Genomic DNA, 25,153 nt, shown 5'->3' with positions numbered 1-25,153 from the left:
GTCTCTCCACTCGCTTTCTCATAGACGCACTGTTTCTGCTGCATGCCTCTTCTACAGATACTTCCATGGGCACTGTTCTTCTGAATTGGCTTCTATAATTCCCGCTCTCTCTTTCAAAACAGTCCGAACACGTGCCGCCACCAGCCAACATCCATTTACTGTCCAACTTCAAACCCACAGAACCAACTTTTCATCTTCCTCATTTATTCATTCAACTGCCGTTTTCTGGAACAACCTTCCTTCATATGTATTTCCTGAAAATTACAATCTACAGAAGTTCAAGTCCAATATCAACAAATATCTTCTTTCGTCTTCTCAACCTCCAACCCCAAGCACGGTACTAAGTACTATAGGTTATAATACCTCTCGTGTTTGGGGTTCTCATAAAAAAAAAAAAAAAAAAAGTAATACTAATAAAATAAATGCAACATGGCGTAATAAGTTATGGACTGGTAATATACTATAAAGATAGCAGTGAAATATCACCATATATTTATCCGTAATGGAAAAAACTATGAAAGTAGTATAAATGGCATTGATTTAATTGTATCTCATATTGTGATTACTCCTTCACACAATGAGTTACCGTGTATTGCACTATTTCGAATAAGTAAAGCTTCACCAATAGAGAAGACTATTGTTACTTATTCTCGAAGGAAAATAAGTAACATAATAAGTAACTTTGTTCAAGGCCAACTAGCCTTGAAATGGTGCTGTCTGGGTAGTGGTATCCCCTAAGAATAAGTAACAATAGTCTTCTCTATTGGTGAAATGTTACTTATTCGAAGTATTGCAATACACGGTAACTTGTGAAGGAGTAGTCAATACGAGATACAATTAAATTGATGCCATTTATACTACTTTTGTAGTTTCTTCCATTACAGATAAATATATGGTGATATTTCACTGCTATCTTTATAGTATATTACCAATCTATAACTTATTATGCCTTATTGCATTTATTTTATTAATGTTTCATAACTGGACTTAGTTATGCATCATAAGATGATACACAAGTGGCACACATGATATCCATTTCAAACCTATTTCATTTTGGTTGTTTAAAAAAATGAATGCCAAAAACTGTAAATCTCCACATGCATTGTGAAGAGGATGACCACATTAATTTGGTGTACGCGCACGCACGCACACAAAATCATCCTCAATGACAGTGAGCACATCTTTGATGTGCTTGTATCACTCAAACAATGTATGCTTCAACAATCACAGCTAATCTCCAAAGCTGTCTTCAGAAAAGAGCTAAATTTTAGAGATCTTTGTTCTAAAAGTGACATTCTAAAAACAGACAATACAAAATCACTTAGGGTCAGCAACAGACAAAAATAAACCTTTGTCATTTATAAGCAAAACTAAAGACACCAAAATTGTTATAAAAAAAAAAAAAATTGTAATTCTAGTTAAAAATAAATAGTTTTTCTTATATTCAATGTTCAAAAATTAAACATTGAATAAGAAACCACCCAAGCACAGTACTAAGTACTATAGGTTCTAATACCTCTCGTGTTTGGGGTTCACATATAAAAAAAAAAAAAAAAAAAAAAAAAAGTTAAAAATTAATTTTTGTCCAACTTTAATAATAACCAGGGGAAAAAAATCTGAATTTAATTATTAGTAGACATACCTATATTATCAACAGTCATGCTGTCTTGTGTTATTACACAAAGGGGACCTTCATTCCTTCTGAAAGTATAAAATAAATTAATAACTATTTTAATGTCTGATACATACCACTTCAATAGTTACTTAAATTAAGCAAACAAAATTACCAGTATATATATATATATCTATCAATAAACCGTATGTTATTTACATTAACTGATAATACATCAGTGTTTTCTATTATGCTGTAGTGATAATTAGCATTCATACTGCTCTTAGCTGTTAAGATGAAATTCACTAGTCATCAACAAACAAATGGAGAGGGAGAAAAAAGAATTTGACTCTATCAAAAAGAGTCTTTAGAGAAAGATTTAAACAACTAATGGTCAGGTAACATATAACACTAATGATCAGGTAACACAGGTAGAAAGAGATCTAATTTAGAAACACATAGGTAGCATTTCATTCATGCATAAAAATCATGATAAGACGTTACTGTTACCAAAAATATTGGGATACAAGTTAAAAGATTTTATTATGGTGTAGATAAAGCTGTAGAGAGTCTTCTTGGGACATTTTCCAATAATTAATGACACATCAATGGAAATAATTCTCCATTCCTCTAGTAATAAAGTTTTTAATTGGACAAGCACATGGATGGTCCCACAAATTGTTCAACAGTTACATTGTGCTCAAATTGTGACTCTTAGCTAGTCTGTCATTATTCATTATTCAAACTAAGCCATCACAGGCTTTGTAACAGATGAAAGCACCTTGTTGAAAAATACAAACTCCTATACCATAAAACTGCTTCAATGCAAAATGCAGAAAATTAAGGAAGAGCAGTATATTTCTTCGCATTACAGGAAACACACTGGCTTTCCTCGAGTGTCTGCTCAGTGAGAGAGTGGTGCAGCTTCAGAAGAATAGGGTCTATTCTCGAATCATTAATGTGGGAGCCTTGCAAGCAGAAATCCTATCCAGGCTTTTATTTACTGTCATACTGATCCTGTCAAGACTGGAACAAATATCACAATTTATGCATAAAACATAAAGCTCTTAACCCACCCACTTCCAATTCTGATATCAATCATGACCATTAATGATAACAATTTGTAGATTAGCTAGACTATCTCAACCTGTACTTAGATACCATACGTTGAAATCTTGGTGTTCTCTCTTAAGCATTAAGCAACTGAATGCAGAGATGCATACCATATTCAATGGTATGCATCTCTGCATTTCATATTTGAATGCCTGCAATGAAGTGAAGTAAAGAAGAAATGTAAAATCCCCAAAAGCTTAATTACTGTACTGTGCAGAGCAAATATGAATCAGTATTGGGGGTTTAAATAAATAAAGTTCCATTTATTCTTGATACAGCCAGGACCAGAAAGGTACACAAACCTTCATTATATGTTTAACTGAAAGTTTTTTTATACATAATTTGTTGCTCACACAGATCAACATATGTTCACTAACAAAAGCTATCCAACATTTGATGAGAGATAGTAGTAATGAAATGGCTGTCACAACTGTGCACTGATTTTTAGACAGCATTTCATCTTTTAGTGACATCATTTGTATAAAACATTATTAGCAATCTAAGTCACACTATGAATGATGGTATCATCTCTAATGGGAGCATAAGCCCAAGCCCAGATAGCCAAAAGCTGGCCACCATCACTGGAGTGACCAGAGTATCCTTAAAGATGTAAATCTGAATGTAGAAATGCATGCAACTTTCAAATTAAATCAAAAATGGATTTAACTTCAAAAAAAGAAATATGGCAATTAAAAAAAACTTTTATTTTATACTTCTGATTACACAATGTTAATGTACATAATATTAGTCTGCATGGCACTAAATACATGGATAAGGGATAAGTCTATATATAAAGTTTTCTCCCCAACAGACAAATATCAATACTTGTTTAAAGATTACAGTAGGCAACAAAAAAAATGTTTATAATTAACTAATTCTTATATGTATTTTTGTGTGCTGAATCTAGTGGTCCCATTGGGTTTTTTCTAGTATCACTATTATGGCAGTAATTAAAGGCTGTATGTTTCTGTGATATTTATATTTATTACATGACTGTGCATCAATACTGTAATATACAAGGCCAGTAGAATTTAAATAATGAATCCCCCTTCACTCAAAGCTTACTAAGGCAACAATCACACAAATGCGTAAGTTATCTTCACACATTTCAGCTATGTCTGTGGATATTATATATCAATACTTGTTTAAAGATTACAGTAGGCAACAAAAAAAAAAAAAGTTTATAATTAACTAATTCTTATATGTATTTTTGTGTGCTGAATGAAGCAGATGAAGCATAAAACTGTTGTACATCAAGTCTTGCAATGCATACGAGACCTATATTGGAATGCCTATGGGTGATCAAGACAAGTCGTGATGCTGGCTGCATTTTTGTTGCAACAGTGCAGGTCAACATTAAAGGGACAGTTTTGTGGCAGTCATAAATGTATGCCTTTTCCTCAAATATGAAAAAAGCCTACAACCATCATGGCAACTGTTACTTTTGAAATGGATATATTAAAGTTTTAAAAGCCTGCAAATTAAAAAGCTGAAGTTTATTCCACCATATCATCCTCTATTGCTACAGTGACATGCAACAAAGGCCTGCCAATATCCAATCCACCTTCCAAAAAAGTCTTCAGAAATGGATGATGAATCTGGTGAGCAGGATAATTGGGGTTCTGTTCAAGTAAAGCAAAACATTTTCCTAATCAGCAAGAATTAGATGACTTAGCAAGGGATTTGGGTCTAACCAAATCCAATGAAGAGCTACTGACATCTCATTTAAAAGAGTGGACTCTAATGGATCCCAGCTGAAAGACTTCCAAACAGAGAAAAAAACATGTCACTTATGCATGTTTTTATACTGTTGCAGAATCCTTGTACTACTGCTTTGATTAGATTAGTCTTTATGAAGAAACAGATATTAGTCACAATCAGAAGAGTAGCATCTTTTCTAACAATATGAAGAACAGGTGACCAAACCACTGTGTTAACTATAGACATGAAACCTGCTAATAGGAAAGATGCTACTCTCCTCGATTTTGACTAGAAAAAGTTTGAAATGTGTATTGCTTCACAATGGAAACATACACACATTGAGAAGATCAATTATAGCCATTATAAATAGGATGTCTGTGAGGACTTCAAGGTGGGATTCCTTCTTGGTTTACAAAATGGTTTCACTAAGTTCCCTTGCTTTCTCTGCCTCTGGGATAGCAGGACAGTGGATCTGCACTACAGGAGAAGAAAATGGTCTTTCAGAAACAAATTGCAGCCTAGTGCACAAAATGTAATAAAAAAAACTCTTGGTTCCAAGAACCATGCCATATAAAGCTACGACTGGTCAAACAATTTGTTAAAGAATTGGATCCTCAAGGTGATACCTACAAGTATGTGCATTTCCAAAATCATCAAATGCAAAGGTGAGAGGTGTCACTTTTATTGGTCTGCAAGTTAAGCAGATGTTAGCTTTACATGAAAGCCTTGCAGTGAATGGCTTTCTTGGTAGCCTTAAGAGTAAAAATTACAAAGAACTGGTAGACAAGTTGATTGAAAATTACAGAAAAATGGGATGCGGAATGTCAATCAAGCTCCATTACTTGCATTCTCACCTGAATTTTTTCAGACCAAATCTGTGACATTACTTAAGAGCATAGAAGTGGATTCCAACAGGAAATAACAGTCAGTGGAAAAGAGATACTAAGTAAGGTGAGATCAAGCTATGATGCCAATTTATACCTGATTCTTGGTAAAGCACGTGATGCTAATGACAAAAGGTTGTTCAAATGTACATTTTTTAAAGCTTTGTTTTTTTTTGACTAACCTGAGAGAGCAGTTTCTATTTTTCAATTTGTGAATTTTTAGCTTATTGGGGTTTTTTTTTTTTTTTTTTTTTTGTAAAAGAGATTAATATTCTATTCTGTACAAAAGTTAAAAATTATTAATAAGTCTGACAGAGTATTATTGAAGATTACTTTTCTTTCGTTTCTAGGCAAACCAATGCCATTATGTTAAAACTAAGGTCATATTTGCAATATTTGAAATTAGCATACCCAAATTCATAAAAACCAAGAAATGCTGATAAACAGAATCTTTTGAAAATTTGTTACACAGTGTTATTAATGTTTAAAAATCATTAGCACATAAAAATTATAAATATCACAAACACTAATTCAGCGTTTCGCAAACTTTTTTAGTCATGGAACACTTTTCATCTCACAATATATTGGCAGAACACTTACGAAGCAGAAGTTTAGCACTGTGCATCAGGAGCATCTTTATTTCCAACACATGTAAAGCCAAAATTCAAATAACTATCATAATATTTTGTTTTGGTCTTTTATTAGGTGGTTCCTGTTTCTTTTCACTACGGATTTTTGGGGAACAAAAGGCTGTGATTGTTCATCCTCACTTTGAAGAGTGAAAATATTGTGTTCGTTTTCATCAACCACAGTTGCAATACTAGAAATACTTGCTTCTCATTTTAAAGTTCCTTTTTTCAACCACAAATCCGTGATCATTTATTTTAATAATATTATTTCGAAATACTGATAATTACCAAAAAAATTTAAACAAGGAAGTGAGTTTAGTTATGATATTAGTTTGCTTCCCTCTCTCCTTCAACCCATGTCATCATCATCAGCCATTTTCAATCCACTGCAGGATGAAGGCCTCTCCAGCAACTTTCCAGTTCCTTCTATTTTGTGCAATGGCCACCCAAAAACTTATTAATTTCATCTGTCCATCTCCATCATAGTCTTCCAGATTTTCTTCTAGCTCCACTTCGGTACCGTTCCGTTATTTTCTTAGTTATTATCATCATGTCTTCGAGCTATGTGTCCTACCCAAGTCCATTTTAGTTCTTTAGTTTTGATAAGAATGTCCTTTACTTGAGTTTGCTGCCTAATCTAACAGTGATTCCCAATATAATTCGTTCCATTCTTCGCTGTGTAGTTCTCAGCTTCTCTTCCATTCTTTTGGTGAGTGCCCAAGTTTCACTTCCATAAGTCACGGTGGGAGTATACATTGGTTCATTATTTTACGTTTCAGACAAATTGGGATATTTCTCCTCAGTATGTGACTATATTTCCTGAATGCTATCAATTCAAAATTTATTCTTCTCTTGACTTCCAGGCATTTATCATTATTACAGCTAATGACTTGTCCCAGATAAGTATATGACTGCACCTTTTCAATTACTGCTCCTTCAATCATTATATCCCTTTCTGTGGCATATTTGTTCATCATTTCTTTTGTTTTAGCCATATTCATCTTTTGTCCAAAATCCTTACTAACTCTGCATAACTGATTAAGATTTTCCTCTAATTCTTTGGATCGTGGCTTATGACCACAATGTCATCTGCAAATCGTAAATGGTTTAGGTACTCTCCATTCACACTGACTAATCTTCTGAAAGCTTCCTCAAGGGCAGCTGTAAACATCTTCGGAGATATTGTGTCTCCTTGTCAAACTCCTTTCTCAGTTTTAAATTTGCTACTGTGATTGTCTAGTCTAATAAAGAAGATAGCATTCTCATATATTTTCTTCAAAATCATAATATATGGGGTATCTATGCTTTATCTTTCCAGTGCTCAAAACATTGCCGTATGCTGTATGGAGTCAAGTGCCTTTTCATAATCCACAAATGCCAGGCATAATGGTGTTTTATATTCATTTGCTTTCTCCATTAGCTGTGATATTACTTGAAGGTGATCCATAGTTGAGAATCCCATCCTAAAGCCAGCTTGCTCTTTCAGTTTATTCTCATCAAGTATTCTTTCTAATCTTTTAGTAGTGACTCTTGTGAACAACTTGTAGATGTGGGATAACAAGCTAATTGGTCTATAATTTCCAATTTCTGATTTATCTCCTTTCTTATGCAGAAAAACTATGATTGCATTATTCCACTCCTTAGGTATCACATCTTTTCTAATGCGTTTTGTGAAGAATCTTGCCAGTTTTTGTGTCATGTTGCTTCCTCCCAATTTTAACAACTCTACAGTAACTTCATCTTCACCCAGGGCTTTCTGATTCTTCATTTTCTTTAACGCACGTTCTACCTCATCAGGAAGGATATCGGAAATGTTGTATGTGTTACTAATTTGTGATCCATCTTCCCTGCTGCTGGCATCATTCCCTCGCTCCTTGTATAATTCTCTATAGTAGTCTTTTGCTATTTGAATTATGCCTTCTCCGCTATTTATAAGTACACCATTGCTATTCTTCTGTTTTGTTATCATATGTCTTTCTGTATTACTGCTCACGGCTTCTGATTTAAGTCCTGTTTTCCCTTAATACTTGTTCTACTTTTCTTGTGTTAAATCTTCTTATGTCCTCTCTGAGTCTCTTTCTAATGGCTTTGCATAACTCCATATACTCAATTTTGTCCTTGTCAGTGTTTATCTTGCTGTTCATTTGTCGTCTTCGGTTCATCATGACAAGTGTTTCTTGACTAATATTTTCTTCTTTGGATTTCTTTTTACCTATAGATTTCTTGGGCTTTATCACTTTCAGAAAGTTGTAATATTCCTCGTCAATATCTTGGTCCTGAGCAGTCTGCAGAAGCTCAAACTTGTTCTTAAGTTCCAGTACATACTGCTTTTTCTCCTTTTCTGTTATCTCAAAGACCTTCGTATTATTTACTAGTCTGTTTTTTCCTTTCTTTTCTTACATCTATATCAAGTGTACATCTTACCATTCTGTGTTCACTTCCAACATTTACCTTGTTCAGGATGGTAACATCATTCACTATATATATCTTCTGTTAGTGAGGATGAAGTTGATTGCACACAAATGGCATACTAGATCACCACATTACTACTTTTTTGTAAGTGTCATTACCTCTATGCAAAGCTCACCAAAATAAAGTGTTACGCGGTCTATTTGACTATTAGTCTATGCAAATATATTAATAACCGAAAAAAAATAATGTTAAAAATTATAATGATACAAAAGTAGTGTCTGCTACAAATGTGGAAAAATGTATTTATTTATTATTATTATTAATTACGGAACACTTGTTCACATCTCACGGAACACTAGTGTTCCGAGGAACACAGTTTGAGAAACGCTGCACTAATGCATATATAAACAAGCTAGCTTAAGAGACATTACAGACAAAACTTTCTTACTGGCCTGAAATATATCACTGATTTTAAACAAAGATAAATATAATTTAACTTGTCCTCCCCCAGTTCTGTACCATGTACTCAACACCAATTAATATATTACAAATAAATATTTCAAATTGTTAAAAAAAAGTATGGCCTTTTTCCATCAAAACCACATGTTAAAAGGCTGTGATCAACCTGAAATGCTGCATGAAAATACAGATTATGGCCAGTAACTGAGCTAAAATAAATAAATAAATCAGAAAAATGAAAATGAAAACTTGATTTCAATAATCAATGCAGTGGATTTATTTTTTTAAGATTTGTAGAATTTTTTATATTGATTCCTGTAGTGCTATGAATTTCTGAGCATCTTGGATTAAATTAAAGCTTACAGAACATTAAAATAACTCACTTAGGCCTCATGACATCTGCTGCAAGAGTTGTGTGAGTAAATTCCTCCTTGCTGTCAAGGAATGGATAACCATTCAGATGAATATGAGCGTCATAGCTGTATATAAGTTAAGATCAATTGTAGAGAACAATACTTAATCTGAAATACTGTCTTAAAAATTACAATGTCTTCTAAGTCTTATCATATTACAAAATTTTTTAAAAAATTTATTATATAAAGGAATCATACGATAACCCTAAAGGAAACTTTTCTTCATCACTAATAGCTAACAATGACTAAACAGTTATTCAAACCTAAGATTGTTGTTATTTCCATATTTATGCTACTGAAATTTAAGGATGATTTTAAAATCACAATCATAAAGAAGAAGTGGCAACTAATGTGTATTTTCCAAAGCATCTTTACTTAAGATGCATTCAAAGCATCTTATGGATAACGTTTTAAACATTCAGGACTGATGTGCATTTTTTAAAAACTTGAATTAACAAATAAAATTTCAAGGTGTCATTTAACCAACAGCTTTCTGTTGCATGAGTACTAATTTATAAACCTCCTTTGTCACTAATTTCAGTAAATACTAGAATGTATCTTGTACAAGAAAAAAATAATTTTAAATAAAAAAAACATGCACACACAATACTCCAACATGTACAAGGACCCTTTACCCTTGAGAAGTAATGGTTAATTCCAGAGATCACATGACAGATAAATGGCAGTAACATAATGAGGTATGCACACTCAGTTACAGGTAGAGAGGACAAAATGTAACAAGAAAACTGACTGCAAACAGGTATCATAATAGGCTGTTACAAAGCAGATATGTAAATTCACCAGACAGCATAAAGGGCAGGCCACCCAAAATCACTTGGACATACTGTACACCAAGAGAAGACAAAAGGTAAACCAACCATTAATACCATATCACAGAGACTGCCATTAATGACTCCTCTCCCCATCCCACATCAAGCCGACAATTGAAATTCACAGATAGAGAAAAGCCATTGTAAATGAGCTAACTCTGAAGCCAGATGACAGAACTGCATTAAATGTATGACCAACAACCATCATAAAAACATATTCATAGAATGGGTTACCATGTCATGTGGCTGCTCATATACTAAGAGAATGGAAACATTAGATACAAGGGCAGTGGCAAAATGTGACATGGATTGATAAATCATACTACACAAATGAGATAACAGACTGATACATCTGTGTGGTTTATGCATAAAGAACTGTTTCACCCAAATATTAGCATTAGCATTAGCAGAGGCATATGATGCAAGAAAGCAAGCTTATTCAGCATCAGCCAAAAAAAAAAAAAAAAAAAACCACTCCCATTTCACCCCTCCGTTCGTTCGAAATACCTGTCCAGTTGAGCTTTAAATTTGTTTAGGCTATCAACTTCAACAACAAGTGATCGAAGTCGGTTCCACCAACCAACCACCCGCTGGCCAAAGGCAAATTTCCGCACATCTATCCGACATCCGTCCTTCCTCAATTTGAATTTATGCCCTCTGAGGTGATTATTCTGAGAAAGATGAAGAATCCCATTGGCATTGAGCATGCTCAAACCATTCAAAGCCTTATACACCTCTATCAGATCACCTCGCCGGTGCCTAGTCTCCAAACTCTGTAATTTGCAAAACTTAAGCCTTTCTTCGTAAGAGCAACCCTTTGTTCCATTTACTAATCTTGTTGCCCTTCTCTGTACCCGTTCCAGCAGCTCTACATCCTTCTTGAAATGAGGCCTCCAGACCTGTATACAGTACTCAAGATGTGGCCTTACCATTGCCTTATACAAGGGAATAATCACCTCCTTATCCCTGCTAGAAAAATTCCTGTATATCATTGACAAGACACCATGAGCTACTCTTGCAGCTCGTCTGCACTGCTCAGAGAACTTCATATCTGCCTGCACAATTACCCCCAGGTCCTTTTCATTCTCCACCACTGTCAGTGTAGTACCGCAGAGTTGATACGTTGCTCTGGGGTTACTGTTTCCCATATGCAGCACTTTACATTTGTCGATGTTAAACCTCATTTGCCACCTCTCAGCCCATCTGTTCAACCTTTCCAGATCCTGTTGCAGCAGCATAGCGTCAGTATTGTCCTTAACGACCCTGCCAACCTTTGTATCATCTGCAAACTTGGACATTAAACTTGATATCCCATCATCAATATCATTCATAAACACCGAAAACAACAACGGACCCAACACTGAACCTTGAGGAACTCCACTAATAACATTAGTCCACGTTGAGCAGTGTCCATTGATTACCACTCTCTGTCTTCTGCCACTCAACCATCCCCTTATCCATAGCAGCAATTTGCCTCCAATGCCACATTGCTCCAATTTGTGCAGCAGTCTTCCATGTGCAACAGTATCAAAAGCCTTTCTAAGATCCAAATATATAATATCAAAGTTATTCCCTGCATCCAGTTCTTTTGTGACTACATCATAGTATCCAATCAAATTGGTCAGGCAAGACCTGCCCTTAACAAAACCATGCTGCGTCTGAGCTATAACTGAATTCTTGTCTAGATGATCCTGCAGTGCTTCTTTAACCAGTGCCTCCATTAATTTACCTGGAACAGAAGTTAAACTAACAGGTCTATAATTACTTGTGTCAGCCTTTGATCCTCCTTTGTGAATTGGGGTTACATTTGCACATCTCCAGTCTATGGGTACCTCCCCTGAGTCCAAAGAAGCTCTCATAATTATTGCTAGGGGTTTGCATATTTCCTTTGCTGCCTCCTTTAATATAACTGGATAGATCCCATCCACCCCAGGTGCCTTTTTTATGTTTATCCTCAACAATCTCTCCTCCACTTTCCTCTCAGTTATTACAAAATCATCCAGCTCACTGCCAATGTTTACTTTACCTACATCATTCTCCTTCCTGAATAACTCCTCATGCGTGAATGTAGATGCAAAATACTCGTTTAGATTGTTAGCCACCTGAGCAGGATCCTCAACTGTTGAACCATCAATATCCAGTGGACCAATCTGATTCATCCCTTTCCTTTTCGAGTTCAAGTATGTAAAGAACTCTTTTCTGTTTTTCTTTGCATCCTTTGCCAAGGATTTTTCATAGTCTGCCTTTGCCTGCCTAATCTCCTTTGTGACTTGGTTACAGACCAACTTATATCTATCATAGGCTTCCATGTCACCCATTAATTTGTATGTATCCCATGCATTTTTCTTCTCTGCCACATGTCTCATTAGTTCATCTGACAACCATTTAGGCCTAAACCTTGAACAATATTTCTTAGTTGGTATGTAAAGCCTGGTAGCCTCCAAGATTAGTTCCTTGAATGCTTCCCATTTTGAGTTTGCTGTTGGTAACATCATCAGTTGGTCCCACTGTATAGAATTTAAATACTGTCTCAGACCATCATAGTCGCCTTTACGAAAACAAAAACCCTTCCCTTTACCTCTGATGGTAGTTACCTCCTTGAGTAAATCCCACTTCAACACACTGTGATCACTGCCACCTAGTGGTTCATTTATCTGCAGGTTCTTAATGCATGAAGAATCACTACTGATAATCAGATCAAGAGTATTGCTCCCTCTTGTTGCCTCACGAACATGCTGATGTAGACAAGAGGGAGCAATACTCTTATATTATTAATGCAATACCTGGTTAATATACTAATATTAACCAGGTATTGCATTAACAATGAAATTCAGTGGTAACGGTATCATGGTTAAGGCATGTTTTAAATAGTCTGAACTTGGTACACTGGTTTTCACAGATAAAATCACAAATGAAATTGCTTAATGTGATATTCTGAAAATTCTGCCTTACTTACAGTGTGCCAATTCTTTGACGTATGGCACATATAGTACACTCTTGCTAATCCGGATTAATTAGGGAGAATGGTCATCCGGATTAGTGAAGCAAAAAATTGCCCTAAAAGGAGAAAGAAAAAAAAAAAAAAAAAAAACTTAGAACACAAATAAACAGAAAATTTAATGATATAGGTAGTGCTGATGAAAATAAATAAAAAAATATCACTGTAGAGACTTTATTTAAAAACTGTAAAAAGACTACATTTATCCATCGATAGAAGACTCAGAAGTTGTTTGTTGGTTTTTAGGAGCATTAGCAACTAAGGCCATATTGCTCCGGGGATATGCGGTGGTCATTCTCTGACTTTTCCGCATCCTCCGTATTTGGCGGTCACAGGCTCGAATCCCGGTCAAATCAAGAAGTGTGTGCTACGCACTGCCGCTCCTGCCCACCTAGATATGGAGGCGGTCCTCAGAAGTTGTACAACAGACTCTCGATTTACTGGGACACTTCAAGACTCCAAAATAAAAAAAATATATATGCACCAGAAATCATAAAATACAAGAAATAAACATAATAGGTATAAACATTCTCTCAGTATAGATATTCTCTCAGATAGGCCAGACAAGCTGTACTTGCTACCTGGGAGTCTAAAACGCTGATGGAACTGATATTCGGGTAACACTCAAGTCAAGTGGACCCAATTTCGGCGAAGTCCAGATAGTCTGTGACAGCCAAATCCTCTGCTTGCACCTTCACAATGGTGGGACTGTTAGTAATCCTGGGTATAACCTCCTTGCACAAGTACATGGTGGGTGACCACCCAGGTGTGAACCAACGTAAGCAGGGGTCGAGGTGTGGCGCCCACACCACATGGAGGAACGCCACCCCTCTATGTTACCAGGCAGTACTAGGTAATAGATGACTCACATCAACCGGTGAAATACCACCACTTTGCTTATTGGAGGCTTGAAATGGTGGAACCCATGTTTAGTCTCTAGAGCTAAGTTCCGATCAACCCTTCCCTATCTCTTCCATCATGCAGTATGATTGATGACTTTTGAGGTTATGAAGAACGTCGTGGTGAGATCCAATATTCCTTACATTTCGAGGGTACAGCTCTAAAACGGTGTTGGCAGGCCGGCCGCTAGTTAGTACACTGGACCGAACCTATTGGTAAACTCTAAGAGGCTTCCAGATCAGCTAGTGTGTAAGCTTGCTACCTCTACTCTGCCAGATAGTGACTGGAGGGAGTCCGAGTAGGGTGTATGCGGAGAGCATTGTCGAGGCCACGTTATGTCAAGTACCTGGGTATATTTTACCAGGTGTACGGCATATCCAAAAATTTCATTACTTCATACAGCATGTCCCACCCACTTTTTCTTACTATTGAATACACCATGAATTGTCAAACTAATAGAGCAAGCTTATCTGCGAAAAGATCTAAACCTCCCAAGGACTTCCTAATTCATTTCACAAATATACGTGGTCTCAATTCTAATCTCAACGATGTCCATTTCCACTTGCAGTCTGCCACACCCCATGTACTTTTTCTGACAGAATCTCAGTTATCGGTTGATTCAACTTCTGCTTATCTCAGATGCCCAAATTATTCGCTGTATGATTCCTTTCGCCTCAAAGGTGGTACTTGTGCATATGTCCATTCTGATATTCCCTGCCAGAGACTTGGATTTTTGGAATCTCCTCTCTTTGATCTTCTCTGGCTTAAAATCTCTCTACCTCATTGTGTCAAATTCATCTGTTGTCTCTACCGTTCTCCCAACTCCACTAATCACTTGGAGCTCTTTGACTTCCTCTCGTTGCAACTTGACTTTCTCCAGTCCAACTTTCCTAACAGTGAGGTAATTTTCCTTGGTGATTTTAATGTTCACAACTCCAGCTGGCTTCCGTTTTCTAGTCACACCGACCCAGCAGGTCGAGATGCTGAGGCTTTTGCAATTACTAATGACCTAGCACAGATTGTTCATTTACCTACAAGAATACCGGACAATCCGAATCATACAGCCAATACGCTTGATCTTTTTCTCACAAACAACCCTTCTAAGTACACGGTCGAAGTGAGAGGTCCTTTAGGCACTTCAGATCACAACTTGGTGATTGTCTCTTCTCCAATGGAACCTTTATCTCATGGCTATTCCCAACCTCGTGTTGTTTGGCATTACAAGAATGCAAAATGGGATGACCTGCGAGACTTCTTTTCTTCTTTTCCTTGGTCGGATTACTGTTTCAAAACTCCTGATGTCAACGTTTGCTCAGATCGTGTCAGTGAAATTATTCTTGCAGGAATGGAATCCTTTATCCCACACTCCACTTTAAAATCTCGTCCTTTATCTAAACCTTGGTTTTCCAATAAATGTGCTAAGGCTGTTCAAGAGAAGAATGTTGCATATCGTAATTGGCTTGTTTCTAATTCTTCAGTTTCATTTTCTGCCTACACCAAAGCTCGCAACAATTGTAAAGCAGTTATTAATCAGTCCAAACTTGAGTTTGAACAGGCTAAGAGTAGAAAACTTGCTTCTTGCCCTAATGGTAGCCGAGCATTCTGGTCTCTTGCCAAAGCTATTGGCCGCAACTTTTGCCCATCTCTGCTTCCACCTCTGTCCAAACCAGATGGTTCTGTTGTCACTTCAGCCAAGGATAAAGCTGACCTGCTAGCATCCCATTTTTCTACCAGCTCATGTATTAATGAACTTGGTAAAACACCTCCCACCATTCCCAACACGGTCCATTCAATGCCTCCTGTGGTCTTCCGTCAAAAGGATATCAGAAGGATTTTGATGAATCTTGATGCTAAGAAAGCTCCAAGTCCTGATGGTTTTTCTCCACTTGTTCTCAAAATCTGTGCTCCTGAACTTACTCCTATTCTTTGCCGCCTTTTTTCACTTTCTTATTCCAAAGGTGTTTTTCCTTCTGCTTGGAAATTTGCTCATATCCAGCCAGTTCCTAAAAAGGGTGACAAATCCCTCCCATCCAATTATCGTCCCATTGCAATTACTTCTACTCTTTCTAAAGTAATGGAGAAATCAATTAACCACCAACTCTTAAACTACCTAGAAACCTTCCGTCTGATCAACGATCGCCAGTATGGATTCCGTCGGTGTCGATCCACTGGTGATATTCTGGCTTATGTTACCCATTTATGGACTACTTCAATGGAAAGGTTCGGTGAAACACAAGCAGTTGCTCTTGACATCTCAAAGGCTTTCGATCGTGTTTGGCATAAAGGTCTTCTAAACAAGCTTCCATCTTATGGTTTGCCAACTGTTTTTAGTAATTGGTTATCCAGTTTTCTCTCTGATCGCTCACTGAGGGTGATGGTAGATGGCTCTCTGTCTTCTACCTTCTCCACTAATGCCGGTGTCCCCCAAGGTTCAGTTCTTTCCCCCACTCTTTTCCTCTTGTATATCAATGACCTTCTTCCATTGACTGGAAATCCTATCCATAGTTTTGCCGATGATAGCACATTGCATTCAACTTTCCATTTTGAGAAACCTTGTCCTGCTCAATCAGCTTCAACTTCTCGAAAATCTGCTACCAATTCCTTAAATGCCGATCTTCAGGTAATTCTCCAGTGGGGCAAAGACAACTTAGTTGATTTCAACCCTTCTAAAACTCAGTCTTGTCTTATATCTCGCAAAAAGGATTCTTCTGCTCCTATGCTTATCTTTAGTGACACTCCAATTTCTAGGCAAAAGGATATATCTCTTTTGGGGATTACCCTGACTTCTAATCTCTCTTGGCACAAGCACATTACAAATATTGCTTCCTCTGCATCTAAAAAACTTGGTTTTCTCTTTCGCTCTCGGCGTTACTTTTCTTCCAAACAGCTGCTCACTCTGTATAAATCGCAAATCCGCCCTGCCATGGAATATTGTTCCCACATTTGGGGTGGTGCCCCCAAAACCTCTCTCAGGCTTCTTGATTCCATTCAGAAGAGGGCAGTTAGGTTAATTAATGATTCATCTCTAACAGAGTCTCTCCACTCGCTTTCTCATAGACGTACTGTTTCTGCTGCATGCCTCTTCTACAGATATTTCCATGGGCACTGTTCTTCTGAATTGGCTTCTATAATTCCCGCTCTCTCTTTCAAAACAGTCCGAACACGTGCCGCCACCAGCCAACATCCATTTACTGTCCAACTTCAAACCCACAGAACCAACTTTTCATCTTCCTCATTTATTCATTCAACTGCCGTTTTCTGGAACAACCTTCCTTCATATGTATTTCCTGAAAATTACAATCTACAGAAGTTCAAGTCCAATGTCAACAAATATCTTCTTTCGTCTTCTCAACCTCCAACCCAAGCACGGTACTAAGTACTATAGGTTCTAATACCTCTCGTGTTTGGGGTTCACATAAAAAAAAAAAAAAAAAAATTCCACTATTAACTTGGAGCTCTTTGACTTCCTCTCATTGCAACTTGACTTTCTCCAGTCCAACTTTCGTAACAGCGAGGTAATTTCCCTTGGTGATTTTAACGTTCACAACTCCAGCTGGCTTCCGTTTTCTAGTCACACCGACCCAGCAGGTCGAGATGCTGAGGCTTTTGCAATTACTAATGGCCTAGCACAGATTGTTCATTTACCTACAAGAATACCGAACAATCCTAATCATACAGCGAATACACTTGATCTTTTTCTCACAAACAACCCTTCTAAGTACACGGTCTAAGTGAGAGGTCCTTTAGGCACTTCAGATCACAACTTGGTAATTGTCTCTTCTCCAATAGAACCTTTATCTCATGGCTATTTCCAACCTCATGTTGTTTGGCATTACAACAATGCAAAATGGGATGACCTGCATGATTTCTTTATTTCTTTTCCTTGGTCGGATTACTGTTTCAAAACTTCTGATGTCAACGTTTGATCAGATCGTATCAGTGAAATTATTCTTGAAGGAATGGAATCCTTTATCCCACACTCCACTTTAAAATCTCGTCCTTTATCTAAACCTTGTGTTTCCAATAAATGTGCTAAGGCTGTTCAAGAGAAGAATGTTGCATATAGTAATTGGCTTGTTTCTAATTCTTCAGTTTCATTTTCTGCCTACACCAAAGCTCGCAACAATTGTAAAGCAGTTATTAATCAGTCCAAACTAGAGTTTGAACAGGATAAGAGTAGAAAACGTGCTTCTTGCCCCAATGGTAGCCGTACATTCTGGTCTCTTGCCAAAGGTCTTGGCCGCAACTTTTGCCCATCTCTGCTCCCACCTCTGTCCAACCCAGATGGTTCTATTGTCACTTCAGCCAAAGATAAAGCTGACCTGCAAGCATCCCATTTTTCTTCCAACTCCTGTATTAATGATCTTGGTAAAACACCTCCCACCATTTCCAACACGCTCCATTCAATGCCTCCTGTGGTCTTCCGTCAAAAGGATATCAGAAGGATTTTGATGAATCTTGATGGTAAGAAAGGTCCAGGGCCTGATGGTATTTCTTCACTTGTTCTCAAAACCTGTGCTCCTCAACTTGCTCCTATTCTTTGCCACCTTTTTTCACTTTCTTATTTCAAAGGTGTTTTTCCTTCTGCTTGGAAATTTGCTCATATCCAGCCAGTTCTTAAAAAGGGTGACAAATCCCACCCATCCAATTATAGTCCCATTGCAATTACTTCTACTCTTTCTAAAGTAATGGAGAAATCAATTAACCGCCAACTCTTAAACTACCTAGAAACCTTCCATCTGATCAACAATCGCCAGCATGGATTCCGTCAGTGTTGATCCACTGGTGATATTCTGGCTTATGTTACCCATTTATGGACTAATTCAATGGAAAGGTACGGTGAAACACAAGTAGTTGCTCTTGACATCTCTAATGCTTTTGATTGTTTTTGGCATAAAGGTCTTCTAAACAAGCTTCCATCTTATGGTTTGCCAACTGTTTTTAGTAATTGGTTATCCAGTTTTCTCTCTGATCGCTCACTGAGGGTGATGGTATATGGCTCTCTGGCTTCTAACTTCTCCACTAATGCCGGTGTCCTCCAAGGTTCAGTTCTTTCCCCCACTCTTTTTCTCTTGTATATCAATGACCTTCTTCCATTGACTGGAAATCCTATCCATAGTTTTGCCGATGATAGCACATTGCATTCAACTTTCCATTTTGAGAAACCTTGTTCTGCTCAATCAGCTTCAACTTCTCAAAAATCTGCTAGCAATTCCTTAAATGCCGATCTTCAGGTAATTCTCCAGTGGGGAAAAGACAACTTAGTTGATTTCAACCCTTGTAAAACTCAGTCTTGTCTTATATCTAGCAAAAAGGATTCTTCTGCTCCTATGCTTATCTTTAGTGACACTCTGATTTCTAGGCAAAATGATATATCTCTATAGGGGATTACCTTGACTTCTAATCTCTCTTGGCACAAGCACATTACAAATATTGCTTCCTCTGCATAAAAAAAACTTGGTTTTCTCTTTCGCTCTCGGCATTACTTTTCTTCCAAACAGCTGTTCGCTCTGTATAAATCGCAAATCCACCCTGCCATGGAATATTGTTCCCACATCTGGGGTGGTGTCCCCAAAACCTCTCTCAGGCTTCTTGATTCCATTCAGAAGAGGGCAGTTAGGTTAATTAATGATTCATCTCTAACAGAGTCTCTCCACTCGCTTTCTCATAGACGTACTGTTTCTGCTGCATGCCTCTTCTACAGATACTTCCATGGGCACTGTTCTTCTGACTTGGCTTCTATAATTCCCGCTCTCTCTTTTCAAAACAGTCCAAACACATGCCGCCACCAGCCAACATCCGTTTTCTGTCCAACTTCAAACCCACAGAACGAACTTTTCATCTTCCTCATTTATTCATTCAACTGCCGTTTTCTGGTACAACCTTCCTTCATACGTATTTCCTGAAAATTATAATCTACAAAAGTTCAAGTCCAATGTCAACAAATATCTTCTTTCATCTTCTCAACTTCGCAGACGATACAAAGGTTGGCAGGGTTGTCAAGGACACTACTGACACTATGCTGCTGCAACAGGATCTGGAAAGGTTGAGCAGATGGGCTGAGAGGTGGCAAATGAAGTTTAACATTGACAAATGTAAAGTACTACACATGGGAAACAGCAACCCCAGAGCAACGTATCAACTCTGTGGTACTACACTGACAGTGGTAGAGAATGAAAGGGACTTGGGGGTGGTTGTGCAGGCAGATATGAAGTTCTCTGAGCAGTGCAGACGGGCGGCAAGAGTAGCTCATGGAGTATTGTCAATGATATACAGGAATTTTTCCAGCAGGGATAAGGTGATTATTCCATTGTATAAGGCAATGGTCAGGCCACACCTAGAGTACTGTATACAGGTCTGGAGGCCTCATTTCAAGAAGGATGTAGAGCTGCTGGAACGAGTGCAGAGAAGGGCAACAAGATTAGTGAATGGAACAAAGGGGTGCTCTTACGAAGAAAGGCTTAAGTTTTGCAAATTACAGTGTCTGGAGACTAGGCACCAGCGAGGTGATCTGATAGAGGTGTATAAAGCCTTGAATGGTTTAAGCATGCTCAATGCTGATGGGATTCTTCCTCTAGCTCAGAAAAATCACCTGAGAGGGCATAAATTCAAATTGAGGAATGACAGATGTAGGATAGACGTGCGGAAATTTGCCTTTAGCCAGCGGGTGGTTGGTTGGTGGAACAGACTTCCATCCCTTGTGGTGGAGGTTGATAGCCTAAATAAGTTTAAGGCTCAGCTGGACAGGTATTTTGAACGAACGGAGGGGTGAAGCGGAAGTGGGTTTTTTTTTTTTTTTTTTTTTTGGCTGATGCTGCATAAGCTTGCTTTCTTGCATCAAATGCCTCTACTAATGCTAATGCTAACCTCCAACCCAAGCACGGTACTAAGTACTATAGGTTCTAATACCTCTCGTGTTTGGGTTTCACATAAAAAAAAAAAACAGATGTTTTGCAAGTCATAAATAAGCGACAAAAAGTGGCATTATAAGTCGTGATTGGGAGATAATGTACCTATCATCATGCAATCCCCACTGTCTCACACCTGCCGTTAAAAAAAAAACAATGAAAAGAGAACAGATGTTTAGTTGTTTTAGTGCATCACATGGATTGTTGTGTTCCGTTGCACCAAAAAAAGACAAGTTTTGTTTCGTTATTTATGTCAGTATTTGTATTAATTTTTTTTTTTTTTTTTTTGTTTAGAAATCACGAAAATGATAGGTAAACGCAAAGGAGTTGTGCTTTCAACTGAACACACACTTGAAATTATTCAAAAGTTTGAAAACAGTGCATCTGTTAAATCTTTAATGGACCATTATAATGTTAATGACCAAATCATATGCAACATCGTAAAAAAAGAAAGGGAAGCTATTAGATTTTGCAAGCACATCTGATAGCATTAGAGGCATGACTATTCGAAAAGCGATGAAACAGTCTACATATGAGGACCTGAACAAGGCAGTGGTGTTGTGGTTTAGCCAACAATTATATAAACTCATATTATATAAAATGTTAACTTATGCGCATATATGCATATAAAGAAGTACACAAATGAAGTGATATAAGCAATAACATCCATCAGACAGTTAACAACAATACTGAACAACACGCAAAACAATGTGATATATGTTCCATCTCTCTCTGTGCAGTCGGTGACTCATCTGCCTTCCTAAATCCTGTGTCTTTCAAAGTACGATACTCAACCGTGAACAGAATTTTTTGCATTTTGACCCGGATTATCCAACATCCAGATTAACTGTAACTGGATTAGTGAGGGTTTACTGTATTTGTATCAGCATGACAATGCTGTATCACAAAACATATTCAGTTCAGCTAGTGGTTTGAGAAGAATAATGTGAGGATTACCATTTTTAACACAGATCTGAATCCAACTGAACAGTTGTGGGACATTCTAAAACATCCCACAAGTGTTCAATTGGATTTAAGAGGTGTCAATATTTCAAGCATATTTGCAAGTAACATAATATACACTACATGGATAGCCTATGTAACATGTATTAAAAAAGAGAAATAAATAACTGACAGATTTCTATTGACCCAATTTTAATGAAATTTTGGATGTCTCAACAAATCTTGCTTAAAGAGCCAAATATGTCTGATAGTGTTGTTAATTCAATTTTTTTATTACTTGTTTCTTGCACATACATAAAAAGTTTACTTTTGTATCACTTGGTTATTCCAATACAAATACTAACTAAAGGCTTGCAGCAATATTCAGGAAACTCCAATGATCACTGCTTGTGCAGCCATGGAAAAGTTTTCTGAGATAATGATGCATTAAACTGCCAACTGCAATCAAGAAACAAATGCATAATGAGGCAATTACTAATCACATTAAAAAAAACTCACTTTATAAATTTACATGGCATACAGTGTGAATAATAGAAGTTGTCAGGCAATTAGGTTTGTTATTGTTACAGTGAAACTTCTCCTAACGGACACCTCTCTTTAACGGACATCTATTAACAAACATTTTCAAATTCCCCAACTCTCCTCTATTGGTTTTAACGTGTTTTCAGCTTCTGTCTAACGGACATTCTCTGTAACGGACGCGGACAGGCAATCTGCACTGTTTCGTTTAGATTAGCACTTAATTTGATCTCCCCAAAACAGACAGCGGGCGAGCTCACTGCCCTTTTTCTAGGAATGTTTCTTCCACGTATTGCCTCAATCGTGTGTTTATTTTCTATTTCCGATTCTCTGAATTTTATCAAGGTTTATGTTGCAGTTCTAAGGTGTGTGCAGGGGGGGGGATTTTGTCGGCCTTTCGTCTTTTGAGTTTGTTTTCAGTGTCATGTGAAGTGCACAATGTCTTCTCGTAAACATTTAACTTTAAAAGATAAAGTTGAACTCATTAATGCGTATGATCGGCAAAAAAACAGTGTTCGCAATCTCACTGCAAAATTCAAAATCGGGAAGACACAGGTAAGCAACATCCTAAAGAAAAAAAATGAACTGCTCAAACAATTTTGGTAACACGGAAATGATCAGGTTCAAAAATCATTCACGAAAACTGTTGGACTTCAAATTGACAATGTTACGTATGAGTGGTTTTGTCGCGCACGTGCTAAAAAAATTCCCATTAATGGGCCTATTATTAGGGAAAAGGCTTTGGAGGTTGCGAAATCTATGGGAGTAAATGAGTTCAAAGCTTCTGTGGGATGGCTAGACAAGTTCAAAACTTGGCATAAAATTTCTTGGAAAACCGTAAGTGGTGAAGGTGGATCTGTTGATACTGGGGTTGTAACAGAGTGGACCGTCAAATTGGAAGATTTATGTCGTGATTTTGAAGCTAAGGATATTTACAATTGTGATGAAACAGGATTGTTTTTTAAAGCTCTTCCTGAAAAAACAATGAGTCTAAAAAACAAAAAGTGCCAGGGCGGAAAAATTTCTAAGGAACGCTTGACTGTACTATTGTGTACAAATATGCTGGGAGACTTTGAACAACCTCTTGTTATAGGAAAACCACAAAATCCTCGTTGTTTCAAGGGCATAAAGTTGAATCTTTTGAATATTGACTGGAAGTCTAATAAAACACATCTGCCACCAAACACATCTGCAGAGTGTCAGCCCTTGGATCAAGGGATAATAAAAAATTTTAAACTTCACTACAGAAAACGTGTTTTAAGACAACATCTCATTGCAAACATGAACGATGTAACATGTGCGAGTGACCTTGCAAAGAAACTCAGCATCCTAGATGCGATTCAATGGATTTCCTCTTCAGTAAACGTAATTAGAAAACAAACTGTCGTGAACTGTTTTGTAGAGTCTGGCTTCTCAAACGCAAAAATTGAAGTTGTGAACAGCAATGTGGAGCACCAAGAAGAACAAGAACTTCAACATCTATTGATAATGTACGATACTTCCGCTACAAGTGACCCTGGCTACAAAGATATAGACTCGAACCTCACTACAGAAGATGGTGCTCTAGATATCAACGACATTATCATCGATATTTTTCAAGAAGTTCCTCATGAGGACGAAGGAATGGAAGGAGGTCATTCTGTAGAAGAACATATTAACGACGAACCACCAATGAAAATAGAAGAAGCGCTCATACAAATCAATCGTTTAAAAATGTTTTTCGCCACTGAAGAAGATACTGAAGGACTTTCGATGGTTTCTTCACTCCAAACAAATGTTGAAAACAAAATTATCAGCCGGAAGAAGGTGCAGAAGAAAATAAGTGATTACTGTATGTATTTTTCTTAAGATAAAGTCATAATATGCATAGTGCAATTGTATGTATATTATTTACAAAAATATTGTGTAATATCTGTATATATTTTAATTTAATTTTACATTAAACGTTTAACGATTTTTCTTTCTTTCTTTTTTTTTTCTCCCTCAGACTTCTTGTTAGCGGACACTTCTCTCTAACGGACACATTCTCTTTCCCCATGGCTGTCCGTTAAAGGGAAGTTTCACTGTATTTGGTTTTTAGGAGCATTAGCAACTAAGGTCATATTGCTCCGGGGATATGCGGTGGTCGTTCCCTGACCTTTCAGCATCCTCCGTATTTGGTGGTCACGGGCTCGAACCCCGGTCTAATCAAGAAGCACGTGCTACGCACTGCTGCTCCTGCCCACCTGGCTACGGAGGCGCCCAGTCAATTAGGAGAAACTAAAGAGTTACATACATTGCAGAGTTTGGTTTGCATCAATGAACATCACTTCAGAAATTTTTAAGAAAGCTTCCCATAGTCACACATATTTACAATAATCATGAGAGGTGACAGTACTCAATGAAGTGCAGATCTGTGTAATTTCTAAATTATTTTTAGCATAAAAATAAATTTAAAAAAGTGTAAGATTTTTGAAAATTTCATATTTCTGAATACCATATTTATGAAGTGTTACTGCATATGTAAGCAGAAATGGTCAATTCCTAAAGTACAGTTTCCATATTGGTGAACATCATGTGTATTTAATTCACTCATCACAGACTTTAAAATAACTGGGATGGCATTATATCTACAGTCATTAATTAAGAAAATAAAATATATTCTGAAGAATTTAAATTTAAAATGATGTGAAGGATACATGCCTTCTTTACCTAATGCATCTCCAACCCATTTACTTGCCATAACAGCAGCCATCAATGGAACAATGTAATTCACACTACCTGTGAGCTCAAACATTATCACCACAAGAGATACTGAAATTAAATTTTTTTT

At 37.1% G+C, this 25,153-nt stretch overlaps 1 protein-coding gene across 6 annotated transcripts in view; it reads right to left on the bottom strand.

Moving 5' to 3' along the window:
* ClC-c (chloride channel protein 3) overlaps positions 1 to 25,153 on the bottom strand; it is a 378,652-nt gene that overhangs the window by 41,425 nt on the left and 312,074 nt on the right. For all 6 annotated transcript variants that reach the window (XM_090383982.1, XM_090383981.1, XM_090383980.1 and 3 more), the window contains 3 exons: positions 25,020 to 25,134; positions 9,194 to 9,289; positions 1,643 to 1,701 (listed from right to left, as the gene is read on the bottom strand). In XM_090383982.1, the coding sequence (XP_090240108.1) occupies positions 1,643 to 1,701; positions 9,194 to 9,289; positions 25,020 to 25,134 (270 nt within the window). The remainder of the gene's footprint in view (positions 1 to 1,642; positions 1,702 to 9,193; positions 9,290 to 25,019; positions 25,135 to 25,153) is intronic.

This window comes from Mastigoproctus giganteus, chromosome 10 (genome assembly GCF_048544385.1).
Source record: "Mastigoproctus giganteus isolate SK-2022 chromosome 10, ASM4854438v1, whole genome shotgun sequence".
Classification (NCBI taxonomy): domain Eukaryota; kingdom Metazoa; phylum Arthropoda; class Arachnida; order Uropygi; family Thelyphonidae; genus Mastigoproctus; species Mastigoproctus giganteus.
Note: the sequence above shows the minus strand (reverse complement) of the source record. Positions and strands in the feature narration are given on the sequence as shown.